The sequence below is a fragment of the Cololabis saira genome, chromosome 1 (assembly GCF_033807715.1).
Source record: "Cololabis saira isolate AMF1-May2022 chromosome 1, fColSai1.1, whole genome shotgun sequence".
NCBI classification, from domain to species: domain Eukaryota; kingdom Metazoa; phylum Chordata; class Actinopteri; order Beloniformes; family Belonidae; genus Cololabis; species Cololabis saira.
The window spans coordinates 14,965,632-14,984,035 of NC_084587.1; the positions used below are offsets into that span (position 1 = coordinate 14,965,632).

The 18,404-nt window shown below is 41.9% G+C and overlaps 1 protein-coding gene across 6 annotated transcripts in view; it reads right to left on the reverse strand.

The window, feature by feature from the left end:
* apbb2b (amyloid beta (A4) precursor protein-binding, family B, member 2b) overlaps nucleotides 1-18,404 on the reverse strand; it is a 71,561-nt gene that overhangs the window by 32,260 nt on the left and 20,897 nt on the right. For all 6 annotated transcript variants that reach the window (XM_061707234.1, XM_061706987.1, XM_061707152.1 and 3 more), the window contains exons 2-4: nucleotides 16,908-17,019; nucleotides 11,914-11,976; nucleotides 9,318-10,377 (exon numbers count right to left, since the gene is read on the reverse strand). In XM_061707234.1, coding sequence (XP_061563218.1) covers nucleotides 9,318-10,359 — 1,042 coding nt within the window. In that variant the 5' untranslated portion in view covers nucleotides 10,360-10,377; nucleotides 11,914-11,976; nucleotides 16,908-17,019. The remainder of the gene's footprint in view (nucleotides 1-9,317; nucleotides 10,378-11,913; nucleotides 11,977-16,907; nucleotides 17,020-18,404) is intronic.

Below are 18,404 nucleotides of genomic sequence, written 5' to 3' on the forward strand. Positions count from 1 at the left end.
CTTTCTAATGCAGCCTGTTCATATGTAATCAAGCACCTAAGAGCTCGGTTAGGGTTAGAGTTGACTTATTCATCACCAGTGAGGCTACAAGGCCACTTCTTGTCTGAGGGAGACTTTTCGAGAGCTGTTTTACTTTTAGTTTTTTTGTTTGTTTTGTTTTATTCCAAGTCCTGTAAATGCAAACCTGCTCATATACAAACACAAATACAAAACAAGTCTCCCGTAAATAGAAACCTATCATCAGCAGAGGATGGAGACGCCGCTACACACCAACCAAGACAACAAAAAACAAACACATTCTTGCAGGATGTGCTTTCAGCTGCTTCATTTTGTAAGAAAATCTAAAAATCATACATCTTATTTACAACATCTGAACATTATGGATTCTAGTGCTTCCACTAACAATTAATCTTTCGAGTAGTCGACTAATCTAAACGACTAATTTCTCGCCCCCCCAAAAAATCTAATGATTGTCATTTAATTTGTGTTAATTTATTTTCTCAAGAATTTTTAAATCGTTGTTGCATCGTGCTGTCCAATGTCATCTATTTCCTAAAACATTACATGGAGCTAGCCTGCTTAACATCCAAAGACGGTTATTGTACTTCACCTGATTTATTTTAAAAAGATCACATACTGGCGTGACATTTGAATAATAATGATACTTGGGTTGTCTTTTGCTGTTGCATCTTCGGCAGCTCCCGTGTGCTTCATTTTCAGGTACTCATGCATCACAGTTGCTCGGTTGATCCGGTGATACGCCAACCAAGTCTTACAAAGTTTACAAACCACTCTATCACCTACTGCCCTAAAGTTTCCCAAACTTAGTTTCAACGCTTTCTGTCTTTTTCTAGAAGTAGCCATATTCGATTTAGACTCACCGCCCGCTTTATTTTTTGTATTAAAACAGGAAGATGGTCAGAACCGACGGTAAAAGAAGCGCAATACGGGGGACGGAGGAGAGAGTGTAGCCAGTTTAACCATCAAAACTAGTGGTGTTGGGCAGAATTACCTGAACGCAGTGAGCCGGGTGAGACCGGAGACCAGAAATAAATGAAAGGGCTTCCGGCTTAGCTTTACATGGGGTGAGACGTAATTAGCGGAGCTCCTGCAGAGTTAATTTTAATTCAGCATTTATTGGCACTTTTTGTATCACTCCCACGGCTTTGGTTTTAACTAACCTATTTTCAACGCGGTTACTTCGACGACTTACCACGGAAATGCCTCCAAAGTCCTTCAAAGCGGGGAATAACCCTCCAGCTAACCCGCGGCCTGCTGCTCATGCCGTCTCCTCGCCCCGCGGTGATTCCCCTCCTCCGGAGAGCACCTGCGCTGCGCAGGTTCCAGCTGCGGAGTTCAGCCGGCTTAAAACCGAACTTCTCTCCGCTCTTCGCAATGATGTTGCGGCTGTATTTAGGTCAGAGCTTCAGCAAGCACTGAACGAGAATTTAACGTCCATTAAGTCCGAGCTGCTTTCCCTTAAAGCTGATCTTTCTGGCAGTATTTCCTCCATGAAGGCGGACGTCGCGGGTCTCGCAGCCACGGTCGCTGGGATCGAGCTCTCGCTCTCAAGCTGCTCAGATGACATCGTTGCTCTCCAGAAAAAAGTTGATCACTTGTCGAAAGAATATGTGAGGCTGGAGGACAGATGCGAGGATTTGGAGTCAAGGTCCCGTCGGCAGAACGTACGGATTATTGGCGTCCCGGAGGAGGATCCTGACTCTTCATCTGCAGCAGGTGTTTCCAGGCTCCTGGCGGAAGCCTTCTCCCTCGACGCAGAGCCGGTGGTGGACCGAGCCCACCGCACCCTCATGCCGAGACCGAAGACCGGGGAGCGGCCCCGCGCAATAGTGGCAAGGCTCCATTACTACACCGACTGCGCTGACATCCTGAGAAAGGCGAGAGAGCGGCAGCGGATAAAAGTCCGGGGTATGAGCATCTCCATGTTCCCGGATCACACAGCCAAGACAGCGCGGGCGCGCGCTGCCTTTAATGACGTGCGCCGTCAGCTGCGGGAGATTGAAGGAGTCCGGTATGGATTGCTGTACCCCGCCCGGCTGCGTGTAACCCATGATGGCCAGCAGCGTGACTTCACGTCGCCAGATGAAGCCCTGGCATTCATCAGGAAAATAAAAAAAGTGACTACCAGCTAATTTTCTGGGACGATTTATCCAGCTTGCTGTCCATGCGGGACTCTGGCCCGGGGTGAGTGACTGAGTCAATTCAGAAAATGGGACTTTATGTCGTAATTTTTTTTTTTTTTTTTTTTAATTATTTTTTATTTTTTTTATTATTTTTTTTTTTTTTTATTTATTAATTTTTATTTATTTTTTTTCTCTTCTAACTATCAATGGGAACAACACCGTTTAAAATTGAAGGCCTAATCATTTCTCTGGTATGATGCCTTGATTAGAAAATATGCACACACCCCTGTCTTTGCTTAAATTGTGTGCATGTGTGTGCGTGTCTGTGTGGTTGTGCGAGTGCATATATGTATATATCATTGTTCTATAGGCCAAAGATCTCCTTAATTTTAATTAACGTTTGTTGTTACCCTGACAAGACAGCGATCGTCAGAATTGCTCAGATTGTTGGTTTCGTTTGCCTCCATGCGGGACTCTGGCCCGGGGTGAGTGACTGAGTCAATTCAGAAAATGGGACTTTATGTCGTTATTTTCTTTTCTTTTTTTTTTTTTTTTAATAATTTTTTTTTTTTTTTTTTTTTTTTTTTTTTTTAAATTTATCAATAGTTATTTTATTTTTTTTATTTTTATTTTTTTTTCTTCTCTTCTAACTATCAATGGGAACAACACCGTTTAAAATTGAAGGCCTAATCATTTCTCTGGTATGATGCCTTGATTAGAAAATATGCACGCACCCCTGTCTTTGCTTAAATTGTGTGCATGTGTGTGTGCGTGTCTGTGTGGGTGTGCGAGTACATATATGTATATATCATTGTTCTATAGGCCAAAGTTCTCCTTAATTTTAATTAACGTTTGTTGTTACCCTGACAAGACAGCGATCGTCAGAATGGCTCAGATTGTTGGTTTCATATGCCTCATATTTTATTTTTTTTTTTTTTAAGGTTTTAACTCTGCAGGAGCTAATTTTGTTTTCGTTTTTGTATCTAGCTTTACAGTCGAAAGCATCTCCTTTCGAGAATGGCTTCCTTTGAAGCCAGCACGGCTGTTTCCATCGTTTGGGGATGGGATCATCTAATGTGCGTTGGGTGGGTGGGCGGGGGTTATGGGATGTTGGCTTTTTGTCTCTGTAGGTATGTATATACTCCTGAGTTTTGTTTGTTTTGGTTTTCCCTTTTACCTTTTTTCCTTATATCTCCTCTGGTGGTGGGTGAGTCGGTCTTATTTTCTCTCAGAGAATGCCTATGAGCGATCGTAATCTGCGCAAGCCTGATACTGGATCAAACATTACATTCACTAGCTGGAATGTTAAAGGTGTGAATAATCCAATTAAGCGATCAAAGATTTTTTCACATTTGAAACGCTTAGACACTGACATAGCTTTCCTTCAGGAAACTCATTTGCGAAATAAAGATCATTTCAGACTCAAACGAGCTTGGGTGGGTGATATTTTTCATTCAAATTTTGATTCTAGGTCTAGAGGAGTAGCAATTTTGATCAACAAAAGAGTCAATTTCTCCGTCTCCAGGACAATATCTGATAAGAATGGTAGATATCTTATTGTTGCGGGCACTCTATACTGTAACCCTGTATTGTTGGTGAATATATATGCCCCTAATTTTGATGACCCCAATTTTACGGATAGGCTGTTTGGCAACCTCCCTTTCTTAAATACGCATATTACAATACTGGGCGGTGATCTGAATTGTGTTATTAATCCTTCTTTGGACCGTTCGAATCCTCGTACTTTGACTCAATCCTCTATGTCAAAATCTATTACCGATTTTACAGTCAAGAACGGGCTTGTTGATCCGTGGAGGTTCTCACATCCTGGAGATAAGGAATTCTCTTTTTTTTCTCAAGTACATCAGTCATATTCACGTATTGACTATTTTTTTGTTGATGGCTCTCTTCTCCCCAAAGTTACTTCTGTCATATACCACCCAATTGTTATTTCGGATCACGCCCCTCTAACTTTGAATATAACATGGTCTGAGCGCCCCCGTTTTTCTTCTCCCTGGAGGTTTAATCCATTGCTTTTATCCGACGATGCATTTAATGTTTCTATATCTGCTTCAATAGATGATTTCATTGCACTAAACAAAACAGACTCTACCAGTTTTTCGCTAGTATGGGAATCACTCAAAGCATATTTGCGAGGACAGATTATCTCTTATTCAGCATACGCCAGTAAAATCCGCAGGGCTAAATTACAGGAGCTCACATCTAAAATTCAGGACACAGACAGACTAAACTCAGTTAACCCAAGTCCGAGTTTACTGAAACAACGGCTTGATTTGCAGTCAAAATTCGATCTTATAGCGACAGCCGATTCTGAACGGCTCCTATTACGCGCTCATGCCAACTATTATGAACACGGCGATAAACCAAGCAGGTTATTGGCTCACCAATTAAAAAGGCAAGCAACGTCGAGACTGATTCCCAGCATTAGAGATTCTAATGGCACACTTACCACCGATCCAATCGCCATCAACACAATTTTTAAGTCATACTACTCCTCTCTCTATGAGTCAGAATCTCCACTTGACACAGCAGAAATGACCTCCTTTCTTGATAATATCACTGTCCCTACTATTAATTTGGATGTGGCTAATGGCCTCGATGCTCCTTTCAGCTTGCAAGAAATTGCTGCCGCCATTGAAGCTACGCAAAGCAACAAGGCCCCTGGTCCCGATGGGTTCGGAGCTGAGTTTTTCAAAAAATTCAAAGACAAATTAGCCCCCCTTTTACTTTCAATGTACAATGAGTCCCTTGATCATGGCTCATTGCCTCCCTCTTTAATGCAGGCGTCCATTGCCCTCCTTTTGAAGAAGGACAAGGACCCTGAATCATGCACTTCTTACAGGCCCTTGTCTTTACTGAATGTGGATGTCAAAATTTTAGCCAAAGCGCTAGCAATTCGTCTTGATAAGATCCTTCCTAGCATCATATCTGAGGAGCAGAATGGTTTCATCAAGGGACGCCAGCTCTTTTATAATGTTCGTACACTTCTTAATGTGATTCTCTCTAAAGATTCTTCTCCACTCCCTGAAGTTGTTATCGCAATTGATGCTGAAAAAGCGTTTGATCGTGTCGAATTTAACTATCTTTTTGCAACACTTCATAAATTCGGATTTGGACACAGGTTTATATCGTGGATTAGACTTCTTTACACTTCCCCTCAGGCCAGCATTCACACCAATGACAACTACTCCACTTATTTTACATTATCACGTGGCACGAGACAGGGCTGCCCTCTCTCCCCTTTGCTATTCGCTCTATCCGTCGAACCACTTTCAATTGCTCTAAGAACTCTTCCTCTATTTCGCGGAGTCTCTAGGTCCAATGTGGAACTCAAATTGTCACTTTATGCAGACGACCTCCTTTTATATGTATCTGACCCTTTAACCAGCATTGCACCAATATTATCTCTGTTGAAGAATTATGGATCCTTCTCCGGCTATAAGGTCAATCTTAACAAGTGTGAATGCTTCCCCATAAACTCCTCTGCTTTACAACTCAAACAATCTGATATCCCCTTTAAACTCAGCCCGTCGGGCTTTAGATACTTAGGGATTAATGTGACCCGCACTCTGCCCTCTCTTTTCACCGCTAATTTTTCCTCACTGGTAACTCAAGTGAAGGCGGACTTACAGAGGTGGAACTCCCTACCACTGTCGCTGATAGGAAGAATTAACACAGTGAAAATGACTGTATTGCCTAAATTTCTTTTTTTGTTCCAATGCACTCCTTTATTTCTACCAAAATCTTTTTTTAAATCACTTGACCAAATTGTTTCCAACTTTTTATGGGCCGGTAAGACACCAAGAGTGAGGTATTCGCTTCTCCAAAAATTTAAATTTAATGGGGGTCTAGCACTACCAAACTTTATGCTTTACTATTGGTCAGCGCATATTCACAAACTAATTTATTGGCTTCAGTCTCCTGAGTTATTATGGTGCAGATTGGAGGCTCAGTCACTCTCTTCATCCTCTGTAACGGCCCTACTCTCCTCCTCTTTACCATTGAATCCCTCTAAGTTTACAAATAGCCCTGTGGTGCTTTCCTCCCTTAAGATTTGGTCACAGTTTAGGCGCCACTTTAAATTTGCTTCTCCATCCATCTATACACCTGTTACTAAGAATCATCTGTTCCCTCCATCACTAATAGACACCACTTTTATGATTTGGTACAACCGGGGCATTAAGCACTTCAGGGATCTATATAAGGATGGTATCTTTTCCACATTCTCAGATCTGAGGTCAAAGTTCAATTTGCCTGCCTCCCATTTGTTTCGCTACTTCCAGCTTCGACACTGCGCCTCTGCTTTGTTTCCATGCTTCCCTTCCCTTCCTGCGAACCAACCGTGGGATGATCTTCTAACTATGAAACTCAGTCAAAAGTCTCTGATATCTAAGATATATGCACTGTGTATGACATTTGATGATCATTCTGTAGATAAAGCTCGGGAGGGTTGGGGACGAGAGTTGGGCCTTGACTTCACAGGGGAGCTGTGGGATAAAGCTATCCGTAGCATACGATCTAGCACGCCTTGCGCTAGATTAGAACTTATTCAATTTAAGGTGCTGCATAGAGCCCACCTATCAAAATCCCGATTATCGGAAATATATCCGAATGTTGCAGACTTATGCGACAGATGCCAGGGTTCTCCCTGCAATTTAAGTCATATGTTTTTCTCCTGTCCTAGGTTACAGAAATTTTGGAGTGATTATTCTGTGATCATGTCTAAAGTTCTGGGTAAAAAAGTTGTTATGGCCCCTCTCTTAGCAATATTCGGACTCACTGTCGACTCCTCACATATCAGCCACACACAGTCAGAAGTATTGGCTTTCACATCCCTTTTAGCAAGACGTCGTATCTTACTTTTATGGAAATCCCCCAGGCCCCCGTCTATTTCTATTTGGCTTAGTGATGTTATGTTTTTTATTAAATTGGAGAAGGTGAGATACTCTGTAAAAGGCAACTCAGCTAAATTCATTCACAAATGGCAATCGTTCATAGACCACTTCACCGCGTTGAAGACTCTACCCACCGACTGACCCCACCCCCTCCCTTAATTTTCTTTTCATCTCCTTAATTTGTTTTTTTTTATGTTTTATTTATTTCCAGTTTCATTTCTTGCTCATCTGTTTATTTAATTTTTAACGCTACAGAGACTCTGTTCCTTTGTTAGGTTTTGTGTGTTTAAAAAAAAAAAAAAAAAAAAGGAGACAATGTATAATGCGTCTGTTCGACTACACGTTTCCATGTGTTAAGTGTATGTTGTTTCTTATAAAAAGATCAATAAAAAAAAAAAAGAAATAAATGAAAGGTGGTCGACGCATCGACAAGAAACATTGTCGTCGACGAATTTTCATCATCGATTACGTCAACTATGTCGATTAATTGCGGCAGTTCTACTGGATACGTAAAATATATTGAAAAAAATACAAAACAGTTTTGTAAATAAGAAGAGAAAAAATATGACATTATCACACTGTAATATGTATTTTTACAACAAATACTAAATACCGCATGTATAAAGGGTGTTGAGTTAAAAAAGCCTTTCAAGAGTTTGACAAGCTGTTGCACCAACTGAGGACATACAACCCCAACAAGAGAGCCGTCCTCTGAAACAAAGGAAAGGTTTGTAAAACTGGTTCGGACAGTGAATTCAACACAGACTGAGTGAAAAGATGTTGGGCTAAAATTTACAGCCAGTACGAACAAAATGGGAAGATTGGAGGAGGAAAAGGTCAAAGTTAACTATGAGAAAGAGTTAAACCGCCGGGACAGAAAACTCAATGCAACTTTAATAACAGAATGAACAACGGAGAAAACCCACAGAGCAAAGATGGTTAAACGAAAGGAGAAACACATCAACTCCATGACACGGTCAGCACAGAGCCCAGACTACAATCAAATCGAAGATTTATGATGAAAATGAAAAAATAAATAAATAAAAAAAGCTGAGCTGTCAACTGTGGTATGAAGAAAATGTTTGTTTTTCCTTCAGTAGCATTCCTGCCTCAAAACCTTCAAGCTTTATAAACAGAGATAGTTCCCCACAGTAATCAAGAGTTTTGCAGTACATGAATCCTATTATTTTTCCTCGTTTTGATCTTAAACAAACAAACAAACAAACAAACAAAACAAAACAAAAATGATGCTACCATTAATTACAAAATTAAAACTATTTCCTTTTCAAGCATTGCATGTAGGAATGGGCGATATTTTACCGTTCACGATAAACCGTCAAAAAAATTCCTCACGGTAAGAATTTGTCATCTCGCGGTAAAAATGATACATTCCCGTTGATGACGTTTTTGTGTAAAGCTGATTTATGGTTCTGTGTTAAATCCACGCACAACGTACGTGAAGGAAGGAAGGAAGCAAGGAAGGAAGGAAGGAAGGAAGGAAGGAAGGAAGGAAGGAAGGAAGGAAGGAAGGAAGGAAGGAAACAAGGAAAGAAGGAAGAAAGGGAGAAAACAAGGAAAGAAGAAAGGAAGAGAAAAAAGAAGGAAGGAAGGAAGGAAGGAAGGAAGGAAGGAAGGAAGGAAGGAAGGAAGGAAGGAAGGAAGGAAGGAAGGAAGGAAATGAGCCTGAAAGAAAGAAAGAAAGAAAGAAAGAAAGAAAGAAAGAAAGAAAGAAAGAAAGAAAGAAAGAAAGAAAGAAAGAAAGAAAGAAAGAAAGAAAGAAAGAAAGAAAGAAAGAAAGAAAGAAAGAAAGAAAGAAATGAGCCAGAAAGAAAGAAAGAAAAAAGGATAAATTCCTGTTGATGACGTTTTTGTAACAAACATGGCGGATCTGAGAGCGAGATAGATTTATAGTTACAAAGGTGGAGTTGAATTGGTATTTTTTTTATCGTCATTTTTATCGTTATCGGGATAAATGCCAGAAATTATCGTGATAAATTTTTTAGTCCATACCGCCCATCCCTAATTGCATGGTCTACAGAGCCAGAGCGTTCAGCTGTTACGGTAGTTTTTTTTTTTCTTTTTTAATTTTTATTTTAAACAAAATAAAAAAAAGATGAATAAACATAAGTTTCCTGGCGTTATAGTCCAAAAAGAAGAGGGGAAAAAAACACCAGTCGCTGCCAACTACTGGAAATGATTCCAGATGGCAGTAACCGGCAGCAGCCAGAGAGATGATGATTTGTGTGCATGTAAGTACCTGTCTCCTCAGGTGAGTTGCTCTCCTGGGACAGCGTGGTCCAGCTCAACTCTTCATCACTGGGATTCAGGTTCTGGATGCGGTTCAGAGCACAGTCCGTCTTTGCGCCGGTCCTTCTGTCCTTCTTGGTCTCCGGAGAAGAGGACGAGGACGAGGGGCAGGAGGCCACGGACAGCAGGGGCACGTCCTCCGGGCTGAGCTGCTTCGGCGGGGATGGCGGCGGAGGCAGCGCGGGGGTTTTCCCCGACTGGAGGACCATGAAGTTGGAATGGAGGTCGGAGATGAGCTCGAGGCCTGGAGAAACTTTGTGGCTCTTGACTGGAGTCTCTCCTTTGGTCACCAGCAAAGGCGTCTCCTCCTCGTCTTCCTGCTCCTCCGCCTCCTCATCCTCCCCGATCTTCATCTTTGATATTATTTCCTTCTCAGACAGAATGCTGATGTCATCGGCCTCCTCTGCCTCGACGTTCAAGTCCAGATCTTCCGTTTTGCTATTCAGTTTGGGCTCCGTAGTCGTGTTAATGTTGCAGTCCATGTCCGGTTCTGTCACCTGCTCGGACTCTGCGTCACCGGTAGTTTGCGTCAGCAGTTCAACGTCAACCTTAAAGTCATCTTCCTCTCTGTCATTGTTGGTAAGTGTGCAACTATCATGTTCCTCTACTGTGTTGACGTTAGGATCATCCGCTATAGTTTCTGAATTACTCTCAACATCCATTGCATCAGGACCAGTTGTGTTTTTATTGTGGTCCTGGCCGGCTTTACGGAGTTGGTTAACCCCATTCTTAGCTATCTTGGGGTTATTTGGGGTCGACTGTTGTGAAGGAGATAACGACGGTGACGATGAAGGCGGCACCGCTTCTCCGAGGCCCATGGCGGCCTGGATGCTTGTTAGCGCGTACTTTTTGCGACACTTGGGAGGAGTGGCCGAACCCTGTTTGATGACATCACTGGCGAGCAACTGGTTGTGTGAAGACCGCAGGTTAAGCGACGTGGGGGGTGTGGCAGCGGGGCTGTTGCGATTGGTCACATCTACTGACATCATCATGGCACAAGACAAGAGGATCTAAAAAAGAAGTAAGAAAAGAAATATGTAAAAAAAATTACCAATTTAAATCCACAAATGCATTAAAAACATGCAGGCAAAACACAGATGAGTTACACTACGAAAAAAAGCAGCGACCTACATGAGTCTAAACTGGCGTGCTGAACACTCATCCCTGACTTGGTTTGGGCTGACAGATGGTTTTACCATGGATCTATGCATTGCTGTAATTAAAGGCCATACAGGATGTTTAATGGGCCTTTTGGGAGGATATCAGGCAATGTAAATACTGCCTAGGATCAACAAATCTCTCTCAAATCAGACAGGTGACCACAGATACAGCTGAAATGCTTTCTGTACTCATGTGGAATTACCACTGAGAAAAGACGCCCTATTAATTGAGATGTGTGGATTCATCAGTCTCAGCATTGGGAGGGTTGCAGAAAACTACAGTAAATCAATGCAAAATCTACTGTTAACGATATAATTTAAAGAAATGACATCAAAGCCAATCAACATGGACAAAACCAAAGCTGAAGGACCAATCTTGGCTTGATTTGGGCTTTTTCATGGGAGGTGAGAAACTGCTCAGGGAAATTGTGCGTGTCAGTAAACGCATCAAAGCATGCACAGTTACCAGATCAGAGGAAGATCATGTTTGTACTGCCAATAAGATAAAAAATAATTTGTCAAAAAGCAATATAACAACATTTGGGACAGCATCATTCTAGTAAACATGCCCACCACTGTTACGTTAATAAACATCAAGATGCTAAAATACAGCTTAAAGAGAACATATGATACATAGAAAAAATTAGACGAAATGCATCAGAAAAAGTGAATTGAGTGAAACAAACTGGAAAGGTTTATGGACTTGTAATCTGGTACATAAAGGCGGGGTATACGGCGGATATACTGCAAATTGCAGCCACCGTGTAACTCTCCTAATGTAGTCGTCTGAGTCTGGTCCCACCAGAAGCGATGTGGAGCAGTTTAGAAGTGCCCCAGAAGTGACCGGTGGCTCCTCTAAAAATATGAATCTATGCAGGCGCTGGACTGTGCCCAAACCACATCCATCTACGCACAGAAGATTGTCAAACACAAGAATCTGGGGAATTTCCTAGACAGAACACCGCGAGCGGCTCTGACTCGTACGTTTACATTACAGTAACCTGTGGAGGCTGTGGATAAACCAATCAGGGGGTTTCAAAAGAGTCTTCAAGTTCAGTTTAGAAGTTGAAAAACACATTTTAAATGACAACACTTATCCTTTCTACAGTACATGTATAATTATAGACAGAACAACACATGGTGAAATGTAGGTTTTTAAACACCCAGAATAACGCGGGGTTCTCACGAGTCCAGCCGAGCAGACAGGGTTTGCAAATGCTGCAGTTTGGAAATATATCAGGCGGGACATGAAGACCCTTGTGAACAACAGTTGAACAAATATTTTTAAATAAGTAGTCGGTCAATTACAGTTCTCATAACGGAAACTGGAATGAGACCAATTTAAAAACGTGTGTGTTTGCTTGTGTGTGTAAGTGTGTTTCATACCTGACAGAGTCAGTCAGACTGGCACTGGTCACAGTTCAGAGTTCAGTAGACTCAGCAGCAGATCTGGACCCCACAGAGAGAAAAACAACGGTCAGAAACAGAAAGAACCCTAAATACTTGTGGGATGCCTCTTAGAGACCACCTTCATCCATGTGGAACTGGTTTCTATGGAAACAGCATCACACTGGGAGGTGGGACAGACATGGCACTAATCACAAAAGCAAGATCCCAGAAACCATCAATTCATTTTAACAGCACTTTTGTTAGGTATAAAGTTGTTTTATATACATTTACAATCATGTGCACATTTAATAGAAAGAGAAAATGCAGAGGGGATTTACGATTTCATTTGAACAGCTGAATATAAACAAACAACCCTGATGTAAAAACGATGGCGGGCAGAGAGGTGGTGATAATGTGTTCATCCAGTAGGAATGGGTGATATTTTAACATTCACGATAAACCGTCAAAAAAATTCCTCACGATAAGAATTTGTCATCTCGCAGTAAAAACGATAAATTCCCATTGATGATGTTTTTGTGTAAAGCTGATTTATGGTTCTGCGTTAAATCCACACACAAGGTACGTGAAGAAGGAAGGAAGGAAGGAAGGAAGGAAGGAAGGAAGGAAGGAAGGAAGGAAGGAAGGAAGGAAGGAAGGAAGGAAGGAAAGGGTAGAAGGAAGGGAGGAAGGAAGGAGAGAGCGGAAGGAAGGAAGGAAGGAAGGAAGAAAAGAGGAAGGGAAGGAGGAAGGAAGGAAGGAAGGAAGGAAGGAAGGAAGGAAGGAAGGAAGGAAGGAAGGAAGGAAGGAAGGAAGAAAAGAGGAAGGGAAGAAGGAAGGAAGGAAGGAAGGAAGGAAGGAAGGAAGGAAGGAAGGAAGGAAGGAAGGAAGGAAGGAAGGAAGGAAGGAAGGAAGGAAGGAAGGAAGGAAGGAAGGAAAGGGTAGAAGGAAGGGAGAAAACAAGGAAAGGAGGAAGGAAGGGAGAAAAGAGGAAGGGAAGAAGGAAGGAAATGAGCCTGAAAGAAAGAAAGAAAGAAAGAAAGAAAGAAAGAAAGAAAGAAAGAAAGAAAGAAAGAAAGAAAGAAAGAAAGAAAGAAAGAAAGAAAGAAAGAAAGAAAGAAAGAAAGAAAGAAAGAAAGAAAGAAAGAAAGAAAGAAAGAAAGAAAAAAGGATAAATTCCTGTTGATGACGTTTTTGTGTAACAAACATGGCGGATCTGAGAGCGAGATAGATTTATAGTTACAAAGGTGGAGTTGAATTGGTATTTTTTTTATCGTCATTTTTATCGTTATCGGGATAAATGCCAGAAATTATCGTGATACATTTTTTAGTCCATACCGCCCATCTCTATCATCCAGTTATTTTTATGTCAAGAAAACAGGTCTCTTTTTGAATAAAGTGGCCAACATTAGATTTCAGTATATGAAATCTAATGGAAAGACAAGGTGTATTACTATAGCTACAAATTAAAAGAAGTTATCTAAATCGTGTGGCAGCAATGCAGCTTCACATTAAGACGTTTCCCATCTCTACTTTCAGCTTGGGTCCTTCAGTGCGGAGTGTGCATGTTCTCCCGGAGACTGCTTGGGGTTTCTCCGGATACTGTGGTCCTCAAAAAGGTCCCAAAGGCTTCATGTTAGGTTGACTGATGTGTCTAAATTGACTGTAGTTCTGCGTGTGTATTTTGTTCTGTGGCCCAGTGATCGACCGAAATGACAGCTGGGGCCGGCTCCAGCGTCACCGTGCTCCTGAACGGGATGGAGCGGGCCATAAAAAAGCAGATGGATTTATAAACTGAAAACTATAAACCTTTACTGTGAAGAGTTACAGGCTGCTGAGTTGTATTTACCAAAATAAGTTTAGCACGGCCACCGTAAAGATCCTTGAGATGTATCTAGATACCGTTCCTACACAAGGCCTGACCTCCATCTCCGAGAGCAAATGTCCAACAGAGGAATTATGACAAGAGTTTTTTCGACTCTACCCCTCACTGGCTGGCGATTAAACCCACTAAGTGTTCTTATCAGTGGTCCAAACACAAGCAGAAAAAAAGCCCATGATGGTATATTATCCCTCGATGAGCTGTCCAGTTCCCATAAACCTCAGAGCCCTTAGAAATGTTTGGTCCAAATACACTTCACACTCACGGACGACCACAATTGCTATTTTTATGAGGAGAATGACAGATGAGCCAGACTTTTAGGAAGGAAAAGGAGTTCCAAACAGCCTGCTGGGTTTACAAGAGTCTATTTTATGTTAAAAATATTATGGCACTTTTCACAAAACATTCAAAGAGAAACTGAATCTGCGCCCGTCTTTGCAACTCTCTGGGCCCTGTGTTAGTTTAGAAGCACATTAAGTGGGTTTAAGTTGATATGTTTCTGATATTTACACCAGGATAGCCCAGTGGACTTGGTTCAATTGTGCAGAGAATACAAAAAAAAAAAAAAAAGACAAAAAACCACACTCCTTTATTTGGTTTGGTTCATTTTCACATGGCCCTTTTAAAAGCAGACCAAACCGCCTGGACAATGTGACACAGTTACAACAGCAGCTCATGTGGGGTGGTACTGCCAAGCACTGTTAAGGAAGGAAAACCTAAAAAAAAAACACCAGGAAGAAGAAACCTGGCTCATTAATTGGCATGGGGCAAAAACGGAAATACTCCCGTTCGGATGACTTGTTCAGCACAAAGACAATGGAGCAACACCACACCCTCCTCACATCTCTGGGTTTCTGTTTTTACTTCGGTGTTCAAACCAAGCACCGGAAAACTTGCTTCCGTCTTGAGGCTGATGTGGAAGTAGCAACTCCTTGACTGACCTCTGGATGCTACATTGCTGGATAGTCCCTTTACATTCCCACCGTAAGTGAACCAAAGAGAGGAAGTGACCTACAGCACAGGAGCCTTAACTCTGAACCATAGTCTCTAGAAATATCTAGATACTTGATCATCATATCATATCGGTCTATCGGACCCATCTATCGGTTTTCTGAAGAGCAGTTTTGAAGTCTCTTTCTCCTTGCACATCGCATTTGTTCATTAATCCAATGGGAACACTCCCACCCTATGCCATTCAAAGTTAGCTGTCACTACCAGCTTATTCAGATCTGCACCAAAGGAACAGAAGGAACCATGTTTTCAGATGGACCAGAGTTCGATTGTTTGGTCCACAACGGTTGAGCTTTGTCCTCCAAAAAAACTGGACTATCCAAGGAAATAAACTCTGATCCGTTTAAAGTAGACTTTAGTTCTCGAGACCACTTTTTCGTGGTCTTGGTCTTGTCATTGCCATTGCACACACCGAGGTGACAAAACCTTGTGATCACCAGTTCTTCAGTGTAATCTGGCTACTATAATGGTAAATAATGCAATTTCAAGTCGGTAATTGTGTGTATCTTTAATATTTAAAATTCACGTTTCATCTAGAAATTAAGTACAATTTAAATCAGTAACATTTACTATTCATTAGACTTTTCTCAGGTGGAGGGGGGTGTTGGAGGCTGGTTATTTTGTTAGATGACTTTGGGACTAGTTAGTAGTTGTGTCAATCCTTAAAAGCACTTGAGTCAATTATCAAATAGTGTAGAAATAGCAGTAGTGCAATTTCCACACATATTTGATATCAGCTAATTACTGAAAATATTTATAGTGAGTTCACACATAAGACACCCACTGTCTCTGTTTTATTGTGCTGCAGTTAAATACAACCTCAAAAGCAGCTGAATCCAGGATGGTGCTGATGTTCTACAACTCACGCAAGATGACTAATGGCGCTTTTCCACTAGTACTTACTCAGCCCGACTCGGCTCGTCACGCCTCGTCCCGGCTCCACCCGTTTTGTCCCCGTTTGTTTGTGGGCAGGTTGGGGTGAAGCTGCTGTGACGTACACGATTGCACAACCCCTTTGTTCATGTCGGCGCAGATGAGAAATCAGCTGGAGCCGCGAGCGGCTGAGAGTAAAACAGAGCTCCTGGTGGATCTGATCGTTCCTTATCGCCCGTCTACATCCCTTTTTTAATTCTCTCGTCAGCCACCAGGTTTATGAACATCTGCACCTCAGAGTTGGATCACCAAACAGACGTTTGCGCTGTAAAATAAAATCGCCGCGAGTCGCTCTCGCGCTGACTCCCGCTTCCTGATTCAGACGTCTGACGGCCCCGCCCCCCGACCAATCGGTGGCGTGGAGGGTGGTGACGTCAGATATAGTGCCGGCTCAGCCCAGTTAGAACCTCGGCAGAATGGTTACAGAAAAAGTATCTGCTTGGCACGGCTCCACCCGCCTTGGCCCCTAGTGGAAAAGCGCAAGACGGGGGCGTGGCGGGTAGAAGCGAGCTGCGTAGATACTAGTGGAAAAGCGCCATAGATAACTAGGTTTTTTTGGTCTCGGCCTCGGTCTGGAAGTGAACTAGTCTTTGTCTTGCCTTGGTCTGTCTTGGTCTTGATACTCTCTGGTCTTGGTCTTGATACTCTCTGGTCTTGGTCTTGATAATCTCTGGTCTTGGTCTTGATACTCTCTGGTCTTGGTAGTGTCTTGGTCTCGGTTTAGGCGGTCTTGACTACAAGTCTAGTTTAAAGTGGAGCAAACAGTTCTGGTGTGAAAGTACCCTAAACTAGTAATAGTGAAAGTGAAAAGGCTGAATAAGTGAGCCTGTGTGTGACATTGCAAAAGAGAAAATAAAGTATATTTCACCCAAGTTGGAGCTGATAAGTGTCGAGTATCAGTCATTTTTACAGACATTGTAGCAAACTATCATTCTACCTAAACGATAAAGAAGAGATTTGAAAAATTAGACAAAAATATCTACCAATCACGTCTCTTGCAGTCTGTAGCAAAGTCATTGCTTTGACGAGGAAGTATAAAAAAGGCTTCACTGTGAATAAGCTCACACTCTCCATACGTGCCCATTACGGAAGAAAAACAGCCGCTTAACAAAAACAAGTCTATAGCACATTGAGGCTTGAAAGAAGCCCTTTTACTGTCGCTGCTTACCAGAGGACTAAGGATTGTCGGAAACGCCAGGATGCAGCACGTCCATTCTGGTAGCCAGTGGCTCCTTCTTCATCCAGTCACCCGGACCTCACTGAAGAGTCACAGCAGCGTCCTGGGGGAGAAGGAGACATAAAATAAGATTAACGACGGAGGATGAGGGAGGAATGAACAGAGAGGTAAAGAAAGAGGTTAAAAAAAATACATCAAAGGAGCAAGTAAAGACTTTAAAAACCCACAGCCTCAGTCAAACATTAATACTTAGGGGGGTTATGCGTTGGCCCCACAAACGTGAGAACATAAGGCCCATTTAGGAGCTCACATTTCATTCTTTCGTGGAGTCATGCCAACCGTGTTCCTGACTGGAACAAACATAAACTTAATACCACAGGAGGATCGTAAACTCTCCAGTCGTTCCAATTAAAAAATTATTGTCCTCAGATCATATCACACCCCGTGTAATTAGATACATAACAAATCATCTTACAAAGGAGCAATACACAAAAGCTGTATAATTTGGAACACCTGTAAGGAATGTTATGTTTAGTTTCTAATGGTATAGGTTACGACAGGTAAGATCAAGCTGGATTAGTCGGCCTGAGGGCGAGCAAGCCACATGTGAGACTTGGAAAGCTTGCGGTAGCGATGCATGTTGAGGAATCTCTGATGCTGGTATATGACACAGAAGTCATAAACTGAACTGTAGCTACATGGACTTTGAAAGAAAATCATTGGATATAAAATGTACGAAACAAAACAAAGACGGAAGGTAAAATAATGCATTCCTGAATTAAAATTACAAGTCCTACTTGGTTCCCTGACTCTTGCAGCTACAAGCCCACATTCCAGAGAATAGTTTTACACTTTTTAGTCTGTGTGTGTGAAAGGATTAGTTTGTGAAGGGAGGGTGTATGCATTAAAATGTGAAATAATTTCCCCTCAAATGTTGCCGCATACTGCAGGACTCCAGGCTGCAACCAAATGGTGGCCTTTTGCAACAATTTCTTGAAGTCATGCAAATATTTTTTTGTTAAATACCTGTGCCTCGTTCAGAGTAGCTGATGCTCCACTACCTTTTGTGGTATTTCCATGTACACTATAATGCAAATATACATTGCACATGTTGTGAGGAGCCACAGAACAGAGCCACATGCATATATATTGTGAGACATTAGCACTTTTCCATTGTACTTGGTGGCTGAAGTTCATATCCTGAGTCCCATCATTCCACACCATTTCCTGCAACAGCAGAATGCAGTCAGTTCTAAGTAGAAATATGCGATATGACTATAAGAATTTTAGCCAATTTCCTTTAGAAGCCCACACCATGTCTATCCCCTTTAGTTTAAAAAGTTGTGAATGAAAATGTAAATGAAAACAGAGGAGTTAGCTGTGAGAAGAAAAATAAATAAATAAAACCTCTGTGATGTACGGCTGGTGTGGATTTTTCTCTACACGACAAGGTGCAAACAGCACTAACTTTCAAAGTTTGCACAGAGA